Below are 16,876 nucleotides of genomic sequence, written 5' to 3'. Positions count from 1 at the left end.
GTTAGAAAAAATGATAACCCACGATAAAAACTCAATAGTCGACGTACATGAGACAAGCAACGCATAATTTGAAGGATGGTGAAGTTTCCATTCATCCCTTCGTTGTTTTTTTATTCAGAATCTGGAACACTGAAAAATACAAAGATATATCACACCAGAGAGTATGGGCACACTTATAAATAACTGTATAATGGGTATTTTGATGTCTAAGTTCCTTTATTATGAGTAACTTTTATTATGTAAACATTTTCTCTAATATACTCACTTACAAACATTGCTTTATGCTGTTTCCCATTATTTACCGTATCTAAGATGGCGGACTTTCTTTCCAACCGTCTTCTCAAGATTCTGCACAGACACTCTTCCAACGGAAGTGGCCACTTCGATCCAATCTTTTTAATTTGTTCACTGTATCTGCTGTTCTAACATGTTTCCTGAGGTTTGCCTTCACTAATGCCTAAAAGGTTCCAATTAAGCTTGTTTCCGGGCAATTTGGCGTATTTATGTGCTTTGGCCCAAAAATGACCTCGTTGTCTTCAAATCACTTCTGAGTGGCTTTCGCATAGTGGCAAGATCACGTACAGACGCTGACGATCAAACACTTCCACGATTTTATTTTCAATTTCCGGATATACTAAACCACGTTTTCGACAACTTCTCGGTAAGTCCTGGAACGGGTTCTCCTGAGCATACTTGCGGATCGCACTACAAACGACTTTGAGTCATCTTCCGATAACTTTCCCAGCGACAGTCCTGGCACTGTACCCCGTTTTTGTACGGCGTTATGGTCCTCGCATTTTTAAACTAGACCAGAAAAAAACACTCTGTTCACACACGAAAATGACTGAACAAATGTAAACAAAATTCCCATCAACTCGCCAAATAGTGATGTACCTGCTCTTACGCACTTAGGGTAAGTTGAAGCATACCACAATAGATCAAAAATTTGTCGCAGTGGTTCAGTCTTCTACAAGGGAAAAAATGTAAACAAACGTACGCAGCCAATTCGAAGCACAGAGATCGACCCACGTTTGAAAGCTGTGTAAGCTCGAAACAAAGTACAACGTAGATGCAGAGTGGCATTTTGTGCGTTTTCTCACGGCAAGGGCCTATGCTAAAGAACATGAATTACAAACGCGAAAGAAATGTATGATTGAGCTAAGCAGAAAAGAAATGATCATTTAAAAAAATGCCATTTTGTTGAGTATCATATGAAGAATATGAACAAGGAGTAACAGAATGGAGCAAGCAATATTTTCAAACAATCAAAAATAATAACCGGTACACGAAAGTATCACTCTTTTGCAACGATTGCAGAAAATAAGATATAAGCGAAGCTATTTTAAAATGATGAGGTATCAGCAAAACACGTGTACAAAGATCCATTCAAATCAAAAATGGACGATTAAATTTTTGCGTATTTGTAGGTCAGTTGAGATGATTTTGCTCAGCGAGAACTTAATTGCGCACCTGAAAACATCTCTCCATACGGCATGTTTTACCAAAAGTTTTGCAGTAACTTCAAGTTTTACCATGGGAAGAAAATTTCTAACTCCTATTTTTTAATGCAGAACAATGTTGGACAATTTCGATATACGTGAGTTGTCATTACGATGACACCTTGCACAGACGTTGGAGAGTAGACGTTTACTGTCCTAGTATCCTTTAAGACAATTCCTGTATCCTTTAAGCCAATTCAAAATTGGACTAATTTATTGAAATTTTTATCATACTACATTTACAATTCAGCTATATCATTGTAGTAATCCGAATAAAACTAGAACATTTCTTTGCCCGAAAAAAAGTAAAAAATAGAGAAATTTTACATTCAGGATTATTCTACAATATTTTTATTGCTATGTTCCTAATTTATGTCAGCAATTCCAAACAGCCGATCGAGTTAGAGTTTTTTTGTAATAATGTCAGTAAAGTATTTTGATGAAATTTGATAAATATACAAATTTTGAGTAAATCCGGAAGCATCGAGGTATCCTTTGGTGAAATTCTCAAAATTACTTCCGAAACTAGTTAAAATTCGCTGTCCTGAAACGTCAACAAAGTTGCGTTGGATTTGAAAACGAATCGGCCAAATTGATTGCTTTTAGGGCGGGTTGAAAATAATACCGCTGGCCCGAAGAACTCCGCGTTCGTTCATAAACCTGGAGATTACCGGTAAGTCTACCGATCAGTCCTACATCACCATTTTATACAACCCCTGTGTATAGCTTGCTGTATTTTTTCAATTCATTTTTTCCCAGAGAAAAATGTGAATAATGTGTTTGGTAAAGTACATACGTTCTTTTAGAGAATTACTCTTGAATTTACAAAATTTTCAATTTTACAAAGTCAAATTTCATCAATTGCTTGAAGAAAAGGTGGCTTCGAATATGTCAAAAGATCTTTTTACAAGAAGGATTTCGTAGGTAGTTTAAGGTGACTTAGGAATCACCTCTAATTTTACAGGCTAATTTTTCCTTGACGTACGTAAAACTTTAATCGATTATTTGTACCGTTGGAGCTTATCTATTAGTAGCAATTTGAGCGCTTTTTATTCAACGGAAGCTGCGATTTTTACGCTGGACATCATGAAGTGATAAGAAACCTCACCCCGAAATTGTACGGCAAAACACAATCCCGATTCACCTTAAGCTATCCTTCTATAACCAAGAAGAGCCAGGAGTAACTCGGGTAATTTAAATAATAACCACTAAAATTATGTTTTTTTTTTTTTTTGGAGTATGAAACCAAAAAACGGAAGATAGATAACGATTTAGCAGGTAGAAAAGCTGTTAAACGTTTTAATTCGAAAAGCGTTTAATATTTTGGATACTCATACTAATTCTGAGAACAAATTTTCTGAATTTCACTCTTTGTAAATCTTTTTGTGATTCTATTTTCTCCATTGCTCGAAAACGGTACAAAAAATCCTTATGTCAATCACGTTCACTATAATGTTCTCAAAAAAAAACTGAACAAAATCATAATGAAAATCATAAAACGGATTTTTTCTCTTACACAATGTTATTGTTTACACACAGTCATTTCCAACAAATTTCCTCGCCTAAGCTTTATACTTAAATTTGGTTTGCAAATTTATAGTAACTTGAGTATGACAACATAGAATCCGATTTTGCTAAATGTTAACCAAAAAAAGTTTCTTATTTTTTTACTGTTACAGTCACAGCAGGCTTCTCACTTTCAAGTGGCGAGAAGTCGAGTCCTATGGAACCTAAAGAGCAACGTGTTTCCTTTTACTCACTGTTGAAAAAGAATCTTTGCAAATAATCTTGATCTTTTTTGCGGCACAATATTTTACTGTTAATGATTTCCTGGTTCTAAATATACATCCACACATTAACTCGGCCTTTAAAGCTTTAAAACCCTAACTCTTGGGTAAAAAGACAAACACTGTTTCCCAATCAAATTAATTATATTTTCGATTCGTAACTGTTAAGCAGGTATTACACGAAGCAAATATTTGCTTTTTTTGGTACGGATTTTATTTTGTTCAAATAAAAATCGTATCAAAAATCGCAAATATTTGCTTCGTCTAATACCTGCTTTAGTCTTGTAATTAAGTCAAATTAAAGGCCGCATCCAAAACAATGAAAAAACGTACCGTACTTCAAACCCCACGGCACGAGCGTTCCATACTGGACTGGCAAAAACTATCAAATTAAAGTGAATTTCCGAGCAAACTAATGATCCCATTATGAGGCTGCGAGCTACAGCCAATACGGACTAATTGTCTCAATAATTCACCACTACCGGCGGGGCCGAGATCGAGCAACTCCCTTGGTCAAGGACGAACGAGAACCGAACCGTCATGTTTAGTTTTACGCCTGTCATCAATCTCTTCCCGACACCACAGGCACTAGTCAGTCACTAGTTTAAGGTGCCCCCATAAAATTAACTGAAGTGTCTAGTATTGATGTGAATCAGATATCTTGGTTTGTTTTTTTTTTTTTTGTTTCTTTACAAACGCTCCGGTCGGTCAGATGTTTTTTAGTTTTTTTCTCGTCTTCTCTACACTCGGAAGGTAATTAACCTCCCGCCGGCCGGACCTATCGTTTCAAGCGCTGCGTTCCACCGCTCGGACGGTGTGGAATTGGGCAAGGTTACAGACAGCCGGCAGCGACGTTGGAATGACGTCATTTCTGGTAAACTGCACGTTTGCTGCCCTGTCAGAGTTAGCAACAACGCCTTTATGAGTTGGAAACGTTAGAATCCTGAGCAACCGTGTGGGTCATTTCTGTGACCTTATTTTTCATTTAAATATACTCACATTAACACCGCAAAGCTATCTTTCCGCCTGTAAGAGGAGGGATCATAAACTAGAATCATTTTCTCATGACTATTGTTGTTGCATGTACATGACGCCTTACACGGTCGGTTGCCAATAAAATCAGTTGAAAGGTAGGCGTTCTTTATCGCATGGAACGCTCTCAGCCGAAGTGTCGTTAAAATTAGAAACTAACAGAAGTAACAAAAAACCCGATTCAGATATTCTACTGCGTTTGGTTGACGGAGTGCTTGAGGGTGCTTACCCTCCAAATCACAATGTGACTATGACTGAATGGGAGTCCTCTGGAAGTGTTGCCATGCAAATTTAGCTCCATTCAACAGTCCAGTTACAACTTCGCCAGACTTTGATGGAAACAATTACTATTCGTTACGGTCCAGTAATTGGTAGCACTGGCGTCGGTACCTCCGAGCCCGCACACGCGCTCGCAGCCAAATGCGAATCGGAATGAATCAATGCCCATTACGACTGAAAGCACTCGCACGAATCTCGAGGGTTTCTTCCTCGCTCATCAACCCTCGTCGCAACAAATCGAAGTCACCATCAGTGGCTTCATCGCGCTGTCGTTCGTTGCTGCGTCGTCGAGTCGCGGCAGAGAGCTTTCCGACGGACTTCGGGGTGCGATATATTATAACTTTATGTGATAGTCTTTTTCCCTCCCCCTGCACAACCTCCCCAATCGGGGAAGGTCATCTTCTCTTGTTCTTCGGTCCGACGGAGGATCACGATGGGTACATCTCGGGTAGTGTTTAGATTTTTCATATAAATATTGGGCTCCACCGACAGAAGTGTATCATTGCTTCGACTAACTTTAATTCGGCTAAATCGGTTCTCTGAAAAATTCGCGTCTGTACAGCATAATGGCGTTTAAGGTAAGCGCAGTGATCGCTTGTGTTTTTGGGTGTAGTTTTTGGAAACGAAAAACCGACCGTTTGTGATTTAGCGACACCGAAAAAAAAACTTTAAAAATGGACTGTTTGAGCTATTTGTGTTATTATAGTGCGATGTTGCGTTATAGTTAGTGTACTAACCTAACCGTGTTGTTTCATCCCATTTCCGTGCAGATAATCGTACTGTTGGCCACGGTGGCCTATGCCAGCGCGGGATACCTGCATGCTGATCCCCACCAAGCCTATTCAGCAGCTCCAGCCGTAAGCTACAGTTCGTTTACCCGGGAACATCATGCCCCAAGTGTGGCCGTAGCCAAGACTGTTGCCTACGCCGAACCAGCTGTCCACTATGCCGCCCCTGTTGCCAAGAGCTACGCCGTTCATGAACCACAACTCTTGAAAACCGTTGTGGCTCAACCAGCGTACACCAAAACCTTAGTTCAACAGCCAGTCTACGCCAAGACTCTGGTATCGGAACCCGTCTACGCCCACGCTGCTCCCGTATATGCTGCCAAATCCGTAGCCTACCCAAGCCAGGTTGCTTACAGTGCTCCGTTGGTTAAAAACGTAGAATACGCTCCAGTTGCCAAGACCTTCGTGTCTCATCCCCAGTACACCAAGGCTTTTGTCGCTGAGCCAGCTTATGCCAAGACCTACGTCTCGGAGCCCGCCTACACCAAGTCCTATGTGTCGGAACCAGTCTACACTAAATCCTACGTTTCGGAGCCAGCCTACACCAAGACCCTCGTTCAACAACCCGTCTACGCGAAGACCCTTGTTCAGCAGCCCGTCTACGCTAGCGCCGCCCCAGTTCTGGCCGCCAAGACTTTGAGCTACTCGCCTGCCGCCCAGGTTTCGCACGTTAGCTACGAAGACGGCAGTGCCCACTATGGCTGGTAAACGGAGAACCTGCGAGGTCCACACTAGCGGAAGGATGCCATCATGCACTAGCAAACACGATCAAAACCAATGCCGAATATGTTGAACGATTTTGTTGAGTATATTTATTAAATCTTGAACTAAATCTGACAGAACTGTGTTTCCATTTGGAATGAAACAAATCCGAAAAAGCTCACTGAGTGTCCGTTATCATTTGCCAAATGAAAAGATTTGAAAAATTCTATATTACAAAATTCGATTTACGAATTTTGACAAAAGCTGTTACATAAAATTACCTAAGTATAAAAAGAAACAACTCTGCCTAAAAATATCGTGATGAAAAAATTACCTCATTTTTGGAGCGGTATTAAACTATTTATAACATATTTGCAAGCACTTAGCAGAAAACTAAACTGAACCTTATAAAATATGAAATATACAGAGCGCAAAACCTAAAAAAAACAAGGGCAAAAATGAAATAAAAATTGAAGAGTTGAAAGTGAAAAATTAGAAACAATGGACACAAAGTGGAGAGTGAGAATAAAAATAAATAAACAGTAAAGAGTAAATATTGAAAAGGCAATAATAAGAAGTGATAAGCAATGAGCAAAATACAAAATAAGAAGAAGAAAAGTAAAGAGTAAAAAACAAATAGTAACCAGTGTAACAGTGTAACAGTAAAAAGTAAGCAATACAAGTTATGAGTGGAGGGTACAATATTAAAAATAACAAGAAAAGAGAAAAATTAACCATCATCAACTGCAAAGTAAAAAGTGAAATTTTCTAAATAATAAATAAATACTAAAAAGCAAAAAAAATGTAGTAAAAATAAATTCTAATAAACAACATGTAAAATAACAAACAATTAATATTAAAAAAATAAAAGTTGGAAAAAAAATTGAAAATTGAGAGTTTAAAGTTAGGGGTGGAGAGCAAAAAATTGAAAGTTGAAAGTGAAGAGTGAAAAGAAAAAAGTACTGAATAAACATTTAAAGGTATAGAGTATAAAAAGTAAAAGTGAAAAGCTAAAAGTAAAAACAAGAGCGCAAAAATTATATAGTTCAAATCAAAAACTAACAACAAAGATCAAACTAATTGGGATAGATATCGTTCTACGATCGAAGAAAATTTGAATGATGGTATTATTTTACAAAATAGTGCTGACATTGACAGAGCATTAGATAATTTTAACAGTCAATACTCAATGCTCGGAATTTATCAGTTCCTAAGGCTCGAGTAAAATTTAATGCACCAATTATTGACAGTGAACTTCAACTTCTTATACGTTTGAAGAACATACGGAGACGTCAATACCAAAGATCTCGTGATCCTGCTTTGAAAATTATTTTTCAAGAATTGCAAAAGGAAATTAAACATAGATTCACTCTCTTGCGAAATGAGAATTTCATGAAAGAAGTTGAACAACTAAAACCTTATTCAAAACCTTTCTGGAAACTTTCGAAAGTTCTTAAGAAACCATCGAAGCCCATTCTAGTCCTTAAAGATGGTGATTGCATTTTTCTAACGAATGAACAAAAATCTCAAAAACTAGCTCAGCAGTTTGAGAGCGTTCATAACTCCAATTTGAACGTAGTAAGTCCTATTGAAAATGAAGTAAACCTAAAGTACAATCAGATCACCACCCAAGAATTTCTTTCTGAAGAGGTATTGGAAACTAACTTGAATGAGGTGCGAACTATTCTCAAAAAATTCAAAAACATGAAAGCACCAGGAGATGATGGGATTTTCTATATCCTTATTAAAAGACTTCCCGAAAACTCTTTAAGTTTCTTGGTAAAAATTTTTAACAGATGCTTTGCACTAGCACATTTTCCTACGAAATGGAAAAATGCCAAAGTCGCTCCAATTTTAAAACCCGAAAAGAATCCAGCTGAGGCATCAAGTTATCGACCAATTAGTTTACTTTCCTCAATTGACAAACTTTTTGAAAGAAAAATTCTTAATAGAATGATAACACATATTAATGAGAACTCAATTTTTGCAAATGAGCAGTTTGGTTTTCGCCATGGGCAGTCCACTACTCATCAGTTACTTAGAGTAACAAATATGATTCGAACTAATAAATCTGAAGGCTATTCGACTGGAGCAGCTCTATTAGATATAGAAAAGGCATTCGACAGTGTTTGGCATAAAGGTTTAATAGCGAAAATGTCAAATTTCAGTTTTCCGCTTTACCTTACAAAAATGATACAAAGTTATTTAACTGACCGCACTCTTCAGGTTAACTATCTAAATGGTAAATCTAATAGATTGCCTGTTAGAGCTAGTGTGCCTCAGGGGAGTATCTTGGGCCCAATCTTATACAACATTTTTACTTCTGATCTTCCTGATTTACCACCAGGTTGTGAGGAATCTCTGTTTTGTGACGATACAAGCATTTCCGCAAAAGGAAAAAGCCTTCGTGTTATATGCAGTCGGCTACAAAAAAGTTTAGATATATTTTCTTCATACTTGCAGAAATGGAAGATTTCCCCTAATGCTTCTAAAACACAGTTAATTATTTTTCCTCATAAGCCAAGAGTTTCATTCCTCAAACCCACCCATAACCATGTTATTAAGATGAACGGTGTGGTCTTAAATCGGTCTGATCAAGTTAAATACTTAGGGCTAATTTATGATAAGAATCTTACTTTCAAGGAGCACATTGAAAATATCCAGTCAAAGTGCAATAAGTATATCAAATGTTTATATCCTCTTATCAACAGGAATTCTAGACTTTGTCTCAAGAATAAACTGTTAATTTACAAACAAATTTTTAGGCCAGCAATGTTATATGCAGTTCCCATCTGGACAAGTTGTTGTACAACCAGGAAGAAGACACTTCAAAGGATTCAGAATAAACTTTTGAAAATGATTTTGAAGCGTCCTCCCTGGTTTAGTACGAACGAGCTACATAGGCTCACTAATGTAGAAACATTAGAAAATATGTCAAGCCAAATTATCAACAAATTCCGACAAAAATCGTTGCAATCCTCAATTGCAACGATTAGCTCACTTTATAGACAGTAAGATAGTTCTAAGTTTATTTTAAGTTTTGTTTTATTCCTTTCTTTTTTCCTTGACAAATAGGTTTAATAATTTTCCTACAATTACATTAACTTAACTGCGAAAGCTAATAACATTCAATAATATAAAAAAGAGTACAAATACATAATAGTGTTGAAATGTCACCATTTGTGGCAGAACACACAATACTAATTCTGAATAGATATTAGTACATAAATAAATCATTACAAACATTCCCCCCCTATTAAAAAAAAAACAACAAAGATCAAAATAAATGAGTAAAAAGTAAAGAGCAATAATAAAAAGGAAAAAAATAGAAGATATAAGGAAAGAAAAAATAAAATATAAAATATTTAAGTAAATATTAGAAAATAGAAAAAAGATGAAAACAAAACAGTAAAAGTAAGAAGAAAAAGTAGAAGAAAAAATATTAAAAGTAAGGAATTGAGTGAAAATAAATAATATAAAAAGTAAAAGGTATGTAGTGAAAAGTAAGAAGTAAAAGGTAAAACAAAAACGTTAAAATTAAAAAATTCAAACTTAAAATAATAAGAAGTAAAATTTGTGAGCTTAAAAGTAGAAAGCAATAATAAAAAGAAAAAGTGAAAATCAAAAATGGAAAAATTACAAGATAAACAGTTTAAAACAGAAAACAAAAGACACCGCCATATCAACGATTTAAACTGTTGTTTCAACATTTTAACATTAACAAGTGAGAAATCAACATTCCATCATTAACCAGTGAGAAGTAAAAATAAAACGAAATAAGTACAGAGAAAGTAAAAAAAATAAAGAGTAAACAAGTAAACATGTAGAAGACAAACAATAAAAACGAGAAGAAACCAGTAAAATGAATTTTTACATTTTACATTCAACAATTTAATTATTATTTACATTTTCGAAAATCAAAAAGTGAGACGTTTTAAAAAAGTAAAATATAAGAAGTAAAATGTAAAAAGTCAAACATAAAAAGTAAAAAACTAATAGGTAAAAAATGAAAAGTAACAAATAAAAAATGAGAAAAGTAAACACTATAGGGTAAAAAGTAGAGTGAAAAAAGTTTATAGTTGAAAGTAAAAAACAAACAGCAAAGAGAAAAATTTAAGAAGTACTAAATAAAAAGTAAAAAGAACAGTCATACCTCGATATAAGACAACCTCGATATAAGGCAACATGATATAACGTTACTCGATATAACGTAACTTTTACCTCGATATAACGTAACTTTTTTCAATTTCTTAAAATTAAAGTTCAACAATTATTTTTGAGATGTATAATGTTCCGAATAAAAGTTTTGAATAAGTTTTGAAACCAAGAAGTACCGTAAAATGGGGTAAAATTGACACTTTTTTTCAATGTTTTGTGACTGGTTATGTTTGTCTACGAAAATTGTCCTAAAGAAACATAAGACAGGTTTATAAATACTTTTAGGTGAAGGGATAAAAGTTTTTGTGCACTTTTGAGTAACCATCAAGAACTAAGTAAAGAATGAATAATACAAAGTAAAATGTAGAAGGTGAAAAGTAAAAAGTAAAAAAGTAACAGAAAAAAAAGAGTTAAAAGAAATAAGCAAAAAATTAAAGGCGAAAATAAGTAAAAAGAAAAAATTAAGAGTAAAAAGTATGTACAAAGTAAAAAGATTAAGAGATTAAAAGTAGCAGGTCAAAGACAAAAAGTGAACAGTAAAAGGTGAATGTAAAATTATAAAAGGATAGAGCTAACAAATTAAACGGTGAAAGATAAAAGGTATAATAAAAAAAATGAAAAAAAAAACAAATAAAAGGTAAAAGGTAACAAATGAAAGGTAAATGTTTCAGATATAAGACAAAGATAAACGGTAAAAGGTAAAAATAACGGGTAAATGTTGAAGGTGAAATGAGAGACGAATAAAGTAAAATGTAAAAAGCCAGAAGTAATATATATAATAGTAATATGTAGTAATTAAGAGTAAAGAGTAGAAGTGAAAATCAAAACAGAACGAAGAAAATAGAAAGTAAAAAATAACAAGTAGAAAGTTAGGAGTAATTTGTAAAAAGGAAAATTTAAAGGTAAAAAGGAAACATTAAAAAGTGAAAAGTAATAAGTAATAAGTAACAAAAAAGTAATAAAAAAAATTGAAAGTAAAAAAAAGTTAAAAGTAAAAAATAAAAAGTAACAGGTAAAAAATAGAAAGAAGTAAAAAGTAAAAAGTGAACAGTTAACAGTTAATAGAAAAAAGAAAAAAGTTAAAGGTGACGAAAAAAATGTAAAAAATAAATGAAACAAGTAGATCAAATGGAAAATGTTAAAAATAAAAAGTTTAAACTAAACAGCAACTTTGGATTCGTTGATTCACGGCTCCTGGATGAATGCAGCCGCTAGCTGCTCTTTGGCGAATCTCCTGCAAAGAACACCCGAGGCACCTTTTGCGTGATGGAGATTCGCTTGAACGCAGCGAAGGACACTTACTTTGCAATGAAGCTGCCGTCTTTGTCCGGATCGGAAGATGATCCGGGTATTGGCTGACGGCTGCCAACAACGGTTTGGCTGGTTGATGGAAGTTGCTCTTCCTCACTGTGGCGGTTTTTGACTTCGGGGGGTGCGACTCTTCGGTGATTGATGCTTCACACTCTTGCGAGTCTTCGGCGGAACCGTCCGAGCAGCCGCGGGGTTGCGTTATTTGGGTGGTGAAGGGCACTCTCGGGGGAGCATCCTGCGCGTACCTTCCCAACCGCAGGGTTGCGTTTGGGTGGTTGTGGGGCACTCCCGGAGGAGTTTCCCACGCGAACCTTTAGCCCATTCGCAGGATCGCTTTGCCTGGGTGGTGGCAGAGTACTCCCGGAGGAGTTACCCGCACGTACCTTCCCTGACATTGCGACGGAGTCTTTCCTGCCTGTGACGTTCGGCCTTCCGCTTACCTTTCGGATGCGTGCTTTGCCGAAACCGTAGTGCAGTTCATTATTTCTACTCTCAACGAGTTTGGCCGATTCTTCGTCAATATCCAGAACTAGTTCGACCGAGGTCTTTACCAATTTGCGGTTACAGACTCGCCACATTTTGGTAGAGAGATGGTCGTTCTGATTCTGGAGTGAACGAAGAATCTTCTCGTCCGGAGAGTTCGCACTGTCCGCGAAGTAACCGACATACCGTCTGGCCTTCGGCAGATCCTTCATGTGGTATACACGAAGCTGTGCTCCCTCCCACGGTACGAGAGAAGGTACCTCCCTTTCCAACCACTGCACTGTGTCGGTGTCGGCACAGGCAAGTTGCAGGAAGTCATTTTTTAGATGGCAACCGTTAAACTTGGGCTTGGTGGTTGGATTTTCCTGGTCCGCAATGTGATCGAGGATGGAGGTCCGGACAGCCTGAAGCTGGTCCGTTGTGAGTAGGGAGCTGGGGCGGGTAGCAGAAGTAACCGCAAGGCTTATAGCTGGACACTTAGTACTGGTGTTTGGGGACACCAAGTCGTCCGACCGCTGTCGCACGACGGCGATTTGGTTCGATTGAGCAAGCTGCTCTGTCGGAAGGAGGACCAGCTTCCTGGCTTCTTCGTACGAGAGACCGGAGCGAAGATTTTTGCTCAGTCACCGCCTTTGTGCGTTAGAAAGTCGCTGGACAAGGGGTGCCGATGATTCGGGTTTCCCTTCGTCATCGGGGCTTGTGTCTGGACCGGGAAGTAAGTCCATTTGACTTTCGTCATTCCCTTGTGGAGAACGTAGGATTAGGGATGAAGCAGAGGGTCCTTCGTCCAGCGATGCGCTGTCGAGGTTGAAGTCGTCCTCGTGCTCCATCTCCTCCGTTCCGCCCGGTGCGTTTGTTTTTATAGGACTGCGCTCCGATAAGTCCATGGGTACCGGCAAAGAAAGGCTGCCGGTGGCCGAATATTCTGAATTGAAGTCGTTCATAAAATTCCCACGAGTCGCTGGGTAAAAAAGAGTCCGCTGCACAGCTAATTACTGTGAAGGGTGCCCTGGTACTCCACAGGCTCCGTTAAAGGCTGGGTATTTATTAAACCCTCCCCACCACGTCATCCATCGGCACGGGTCGCATAACACCTTAGCTTAGGGGTTTTTAACCATTGGATTTTACGTAACAGCCATGGTTAGGAGCTATTACAACCATCCTCCTTCTCAGGGGCTTTGGACCCTCTGTTCCAGTTCTCAATAATTCAAGTCTATTCGTAAAGGCTAGACTGAACCAAGGAGAACCGTAACAGGCGGAGTTGAGGGTAATGAACACGCTGACTACCTAGCAAGACAGGGATCAGCTCAGCGGTTTATTGGCCCCGAGCCGTTTCTGGGTACGTCCATTTCCACTATCAAAAGCGAACTACTAGCTTGGGAAAGGCTAGAAATAATATCCCAATGGCAACAGGCACAGGGTTGTAGACAAGCTAAACAGTTTATCTTTCCGGACCCTGGAACCGACAGAAAGCTACTTAGTCTAAATCGTAGTGACCTACGAATAATCACGGGACTCCTTACCGGACACTGTCCCGCTTTTTATTATTTAAAGAAAATCGGTGTAGTGTTGAACGACACCCGCCGATTCTGCCCATCTGTGCAAGAGAGTTCAGAGCATTTGCTTTGCTCTTGCGAAGCTCTTGCTTCCTCTAGGTACAACTTCTTAGGAAGCTACCTTTTAACTCCATACCAAGTGTGGAGCTCTAATCCCAAACAGGTAATTAGTTTAACCAACTATGTTGAGCCTAATTGGGATACAAGTTTACAACAAAACAGTTCTACTCCATTAATGAGTACGAGCAATCCCTAACCTGTGTATAGCAATCGGGGCCCGCCACAAAAGACAGTCAGCAACAATGTCGCAGCTGCATTTCAGTACCCAGTGCCCTTCAGCAAGCAGCAGAAGGAGAGGTAAGAACTAGTGAGCGATAAATAAAAAAGAAAATGATAAAAGCCAAAATTAGATAGTAAAAAGTAAAAAAAAAACGAGAAGTAGAAGGTAAAAAACAGAAAAAAAAATCTGTGTTTCTTAACAATGAAACCTCTCATCAGAATTCGCATTCGAAAAAAACAAAAATAAAAAAGAAACAAATAAAGCAAAAAATTATAAAAAAATATAAAGAGCAAAAAATAAATGAAAGGGTGGAAAGTATATATGAGTTATGAGCTAGGATGGAAAAAATCGTATCGCATAACAATCATTCGGGTATCATTTCTGAACGTGCTATCCATAAGCTTTCAATCCCAGCAAACCGTCGTTATTAAAAGTAACACATTCTCACGCATGCAAGAGACAACTTAGAGCAAAAAATATATATAGTAGCTTTCTTTGATGATTTTGTTTCAGTATTGCCTGCTTTAGGCGGAGCGAGCAACATATAGCGAGTATTTCACGAAAGAATCGTTAACGATTGCACTCAAGCGATCGCAACGATTCTTTCAAATGTTGGTTGCTTGTAGGTGGAATTCGGCTACTCCACGTCGTGCTTTCACCGTGATATACCACGATGATTCTTGGTGATTTCAAATATCACATGCTAATGCACCATGCTACAATTTCCGTTAGCATTGATGATACCTACTTGCTCTGGTAAGCAAACAGTTGAACGCAATTTAACGTTCATTTGGATTCATAATTTTGTATCATTGGCGATAATATCTCAAAGATTCTCGCGATACTGTTGAATGCAAGTGAACTTGGATACAATAAATACTATCGTGTTTGAATCATTCAGTCTCCTTCTATGGTATTTGAAACTCTTAGAAGCGAAAAACAATCAGCAGCGTTTCTATAGAAAACTTGTACGCGAGTAAAAATAGTTGAACGATACCTGATGAATCAAAGAACACATTTGCATGAAATATTGCTAGTGAGTGAAAATTTCCATGCTTGGTTATGATAGTTTATAAATGAAAAGTAAAAAGTAAAATACAGCGAATAAAATGATAACAGTGAAGAGCAAAACAAAAAAAAATTAAAAGTATGCAGTCAAAAAGAAAGTTCAAAGTAAAAAGTAATGGATATAAAAGTAAAATGATGAATAAAACAAGTGTACTGTAAAAACTAAAACTAATAAGTAAAAATGAAAAATAAGAAGCAAACACTAAAAACAGAAAATCATGAATCAATGATATGATTAAAAATCTAAATTATGATTTCCGAATAAAAACTTTTCAAAATTTGGTTAAAAGTTTAAATTTTAAAACTGAAAATACAAATCGAAAATTGGAAGACGAAAATTCAAAATTCGTAAATAGGAATTTCAGCAACAGCTATCCTTATCTTCTAGTGGAACTAGCCAGAATACGAGTAACCAAGCGAAGATCATGCTAACCAACTTGTGGTAGGACCTCGTTCGTATGCTGAGAGAAAAGCAAGAGAAAAAATCTAGCTTTTCTGAGCGTCCGTTTCTCAGGCTGGCGGCGGCTAACGACGGCGTCTAAGCCAGAGTTTTACCAAAGCGGTGGAGCAATCAGTTTTTGTGCGACGAGCAGAATACAGGATCGAATCGACGACAGAATATGTTTGTTAAGGATAAAAGGTCGACTTTTTTCTCGCGCAAAGATATCCTCAAAACCACCTGGAGATCACCTGATCACCGATTAATGAACCAAATTGACCACGGTCTCATCGATAACCGGAGTGCTTCGACTCTTGACGATGGATAGGGTAAGCTTCGTTTCGCCATCGGAAAGATCGTAACCGCGGCACTAGGTGAAGTAATCTCGAACCGACAAAATGACTAGTTTGACGAGGAATGTCTGTAAGCGTTTGAGAGAAAAAATGAGCCTGGAAAACCTATATATAAGTATCGTCACCAGAAATGAGTTAAGCACGATCCTGGGCAAAATGAGGCACCAGCAAGGGGACAGAGATCGTGAAGAACTGGAGCAACTGTTTTGAATCAATGATCCCACAGAGGCTACACACCGAGTCCAAGTGTCAACGCCACCAACAAACTTCTATCCCAGGTTATGCTCCATCGTCTATCTCCTTAAGCAAAAGGGTTTAGAGGGCAGTATCAAGCAGACTTCGGATCAAATCTGCCGGAGTCCTCGTGAAATTTCTTAAACACAACGTGATCACGTATCACGTTTTTGTGGATTTCAAGGCAACGTATAATACAGTCGGTCGAGAGTAACTCTGGCAAATGATGTACGACCACCGTTTTCACGGGCGGTGATCATAAACGGCGATGAAATTAAAATGACACTCGTATACTTGGTATTCACGGTAACCGCTAAATAAGAAGATCTAACGACGTATTCAAGCGTCATATGCGGGACTACTGTGCCCTTTGCAAGAAACTTTGGTAAAATCGGTCTTATACAGTAAAAAGTTCAAGCTGAACAGTAACAGAGTCTGGACAAAGTCCCAAAGATGGGTGGTAGCAGTCCGAAGCCGGTCGACTAAAAAATAAATTTTAATGCGTTTTTTATGTTGTAAGAACAATAAGTGTTGTTTTTCTGGTCTCGCGTCGCGTCGCGTAATGTGAACAAATAGAATGTGAAAAGTAAAAAAAAAGTTTTATGTGAAAGGTTAAGATCAAAAAAAGAGAAATAAAAAACATAGAATAACTAAAATAACAAAAGCAAAAGTCGAAAACAAATTGAAAAACTAGTAAAACTAGTAATTAATAAAGACAAATCCAGATTGCATGCCTTTAAATCGCAAGTTCGCAGAACTCATTAATCGCTTTTTAACGATTACTGCATTAAGTTATAAAACCTTTTTCCCCGAAAGCGGTTTTCGGCAAACCCATTCGTTCATAAAAAATAAAGCAAAATGTTTTAAAGACTAAGAAAATATTCTCGAGAAGAGAAAAACATTTCAG

General features: G+C 37.5%; 1 protein-coding gene across 1 annotated transcript; it reads left to right on the top strand.

Moving 5' to 3' along the window:
- Positions 1 to 5,083: 5,083 nt before the first annotated feature.
- Positions 5,084 to 6,227, top strand: LOC129724800 (cuticle protein-like). Its single transcript, XM_055679970.1, has 2 exons — positions 5,084 to 5,175; positions 5,368 to 6,227. The coding sequence occupies exons 1-2, from the start codon at positions 5,164 to 5,166 to the stop codon at positions 6,091 to 6,093; spliced, it is 738 nt and encodes a 245-aa protein (XP_055535945.1). The 5' UTR covers positions 5,084 to 5,163; the 3' UTR covers positions 6,094 to 6,227.
- The last annotated feature ends 10,649 nt before the right edge of the window (positions 6,228 to 16,876 follow it).

Source organism: Wyeomyia smithii, chromosome 2 (assembly GCF_029784165.1).
Source record: "Wyeomyia smithii strain HCP4-BCI-WySm-NY-G18 chromosome 2, ASM2978416v1, whole genome shotgun sequence".
NCBI lineage: Eukaryota > Metazoa > Arthropoda > Insecta > Diptera > Culicidae > Wyeomyia > Wyeomyia smithii.
This window is presented reverse-complemented; position numbering and strand designations above follow the sequence as displayed.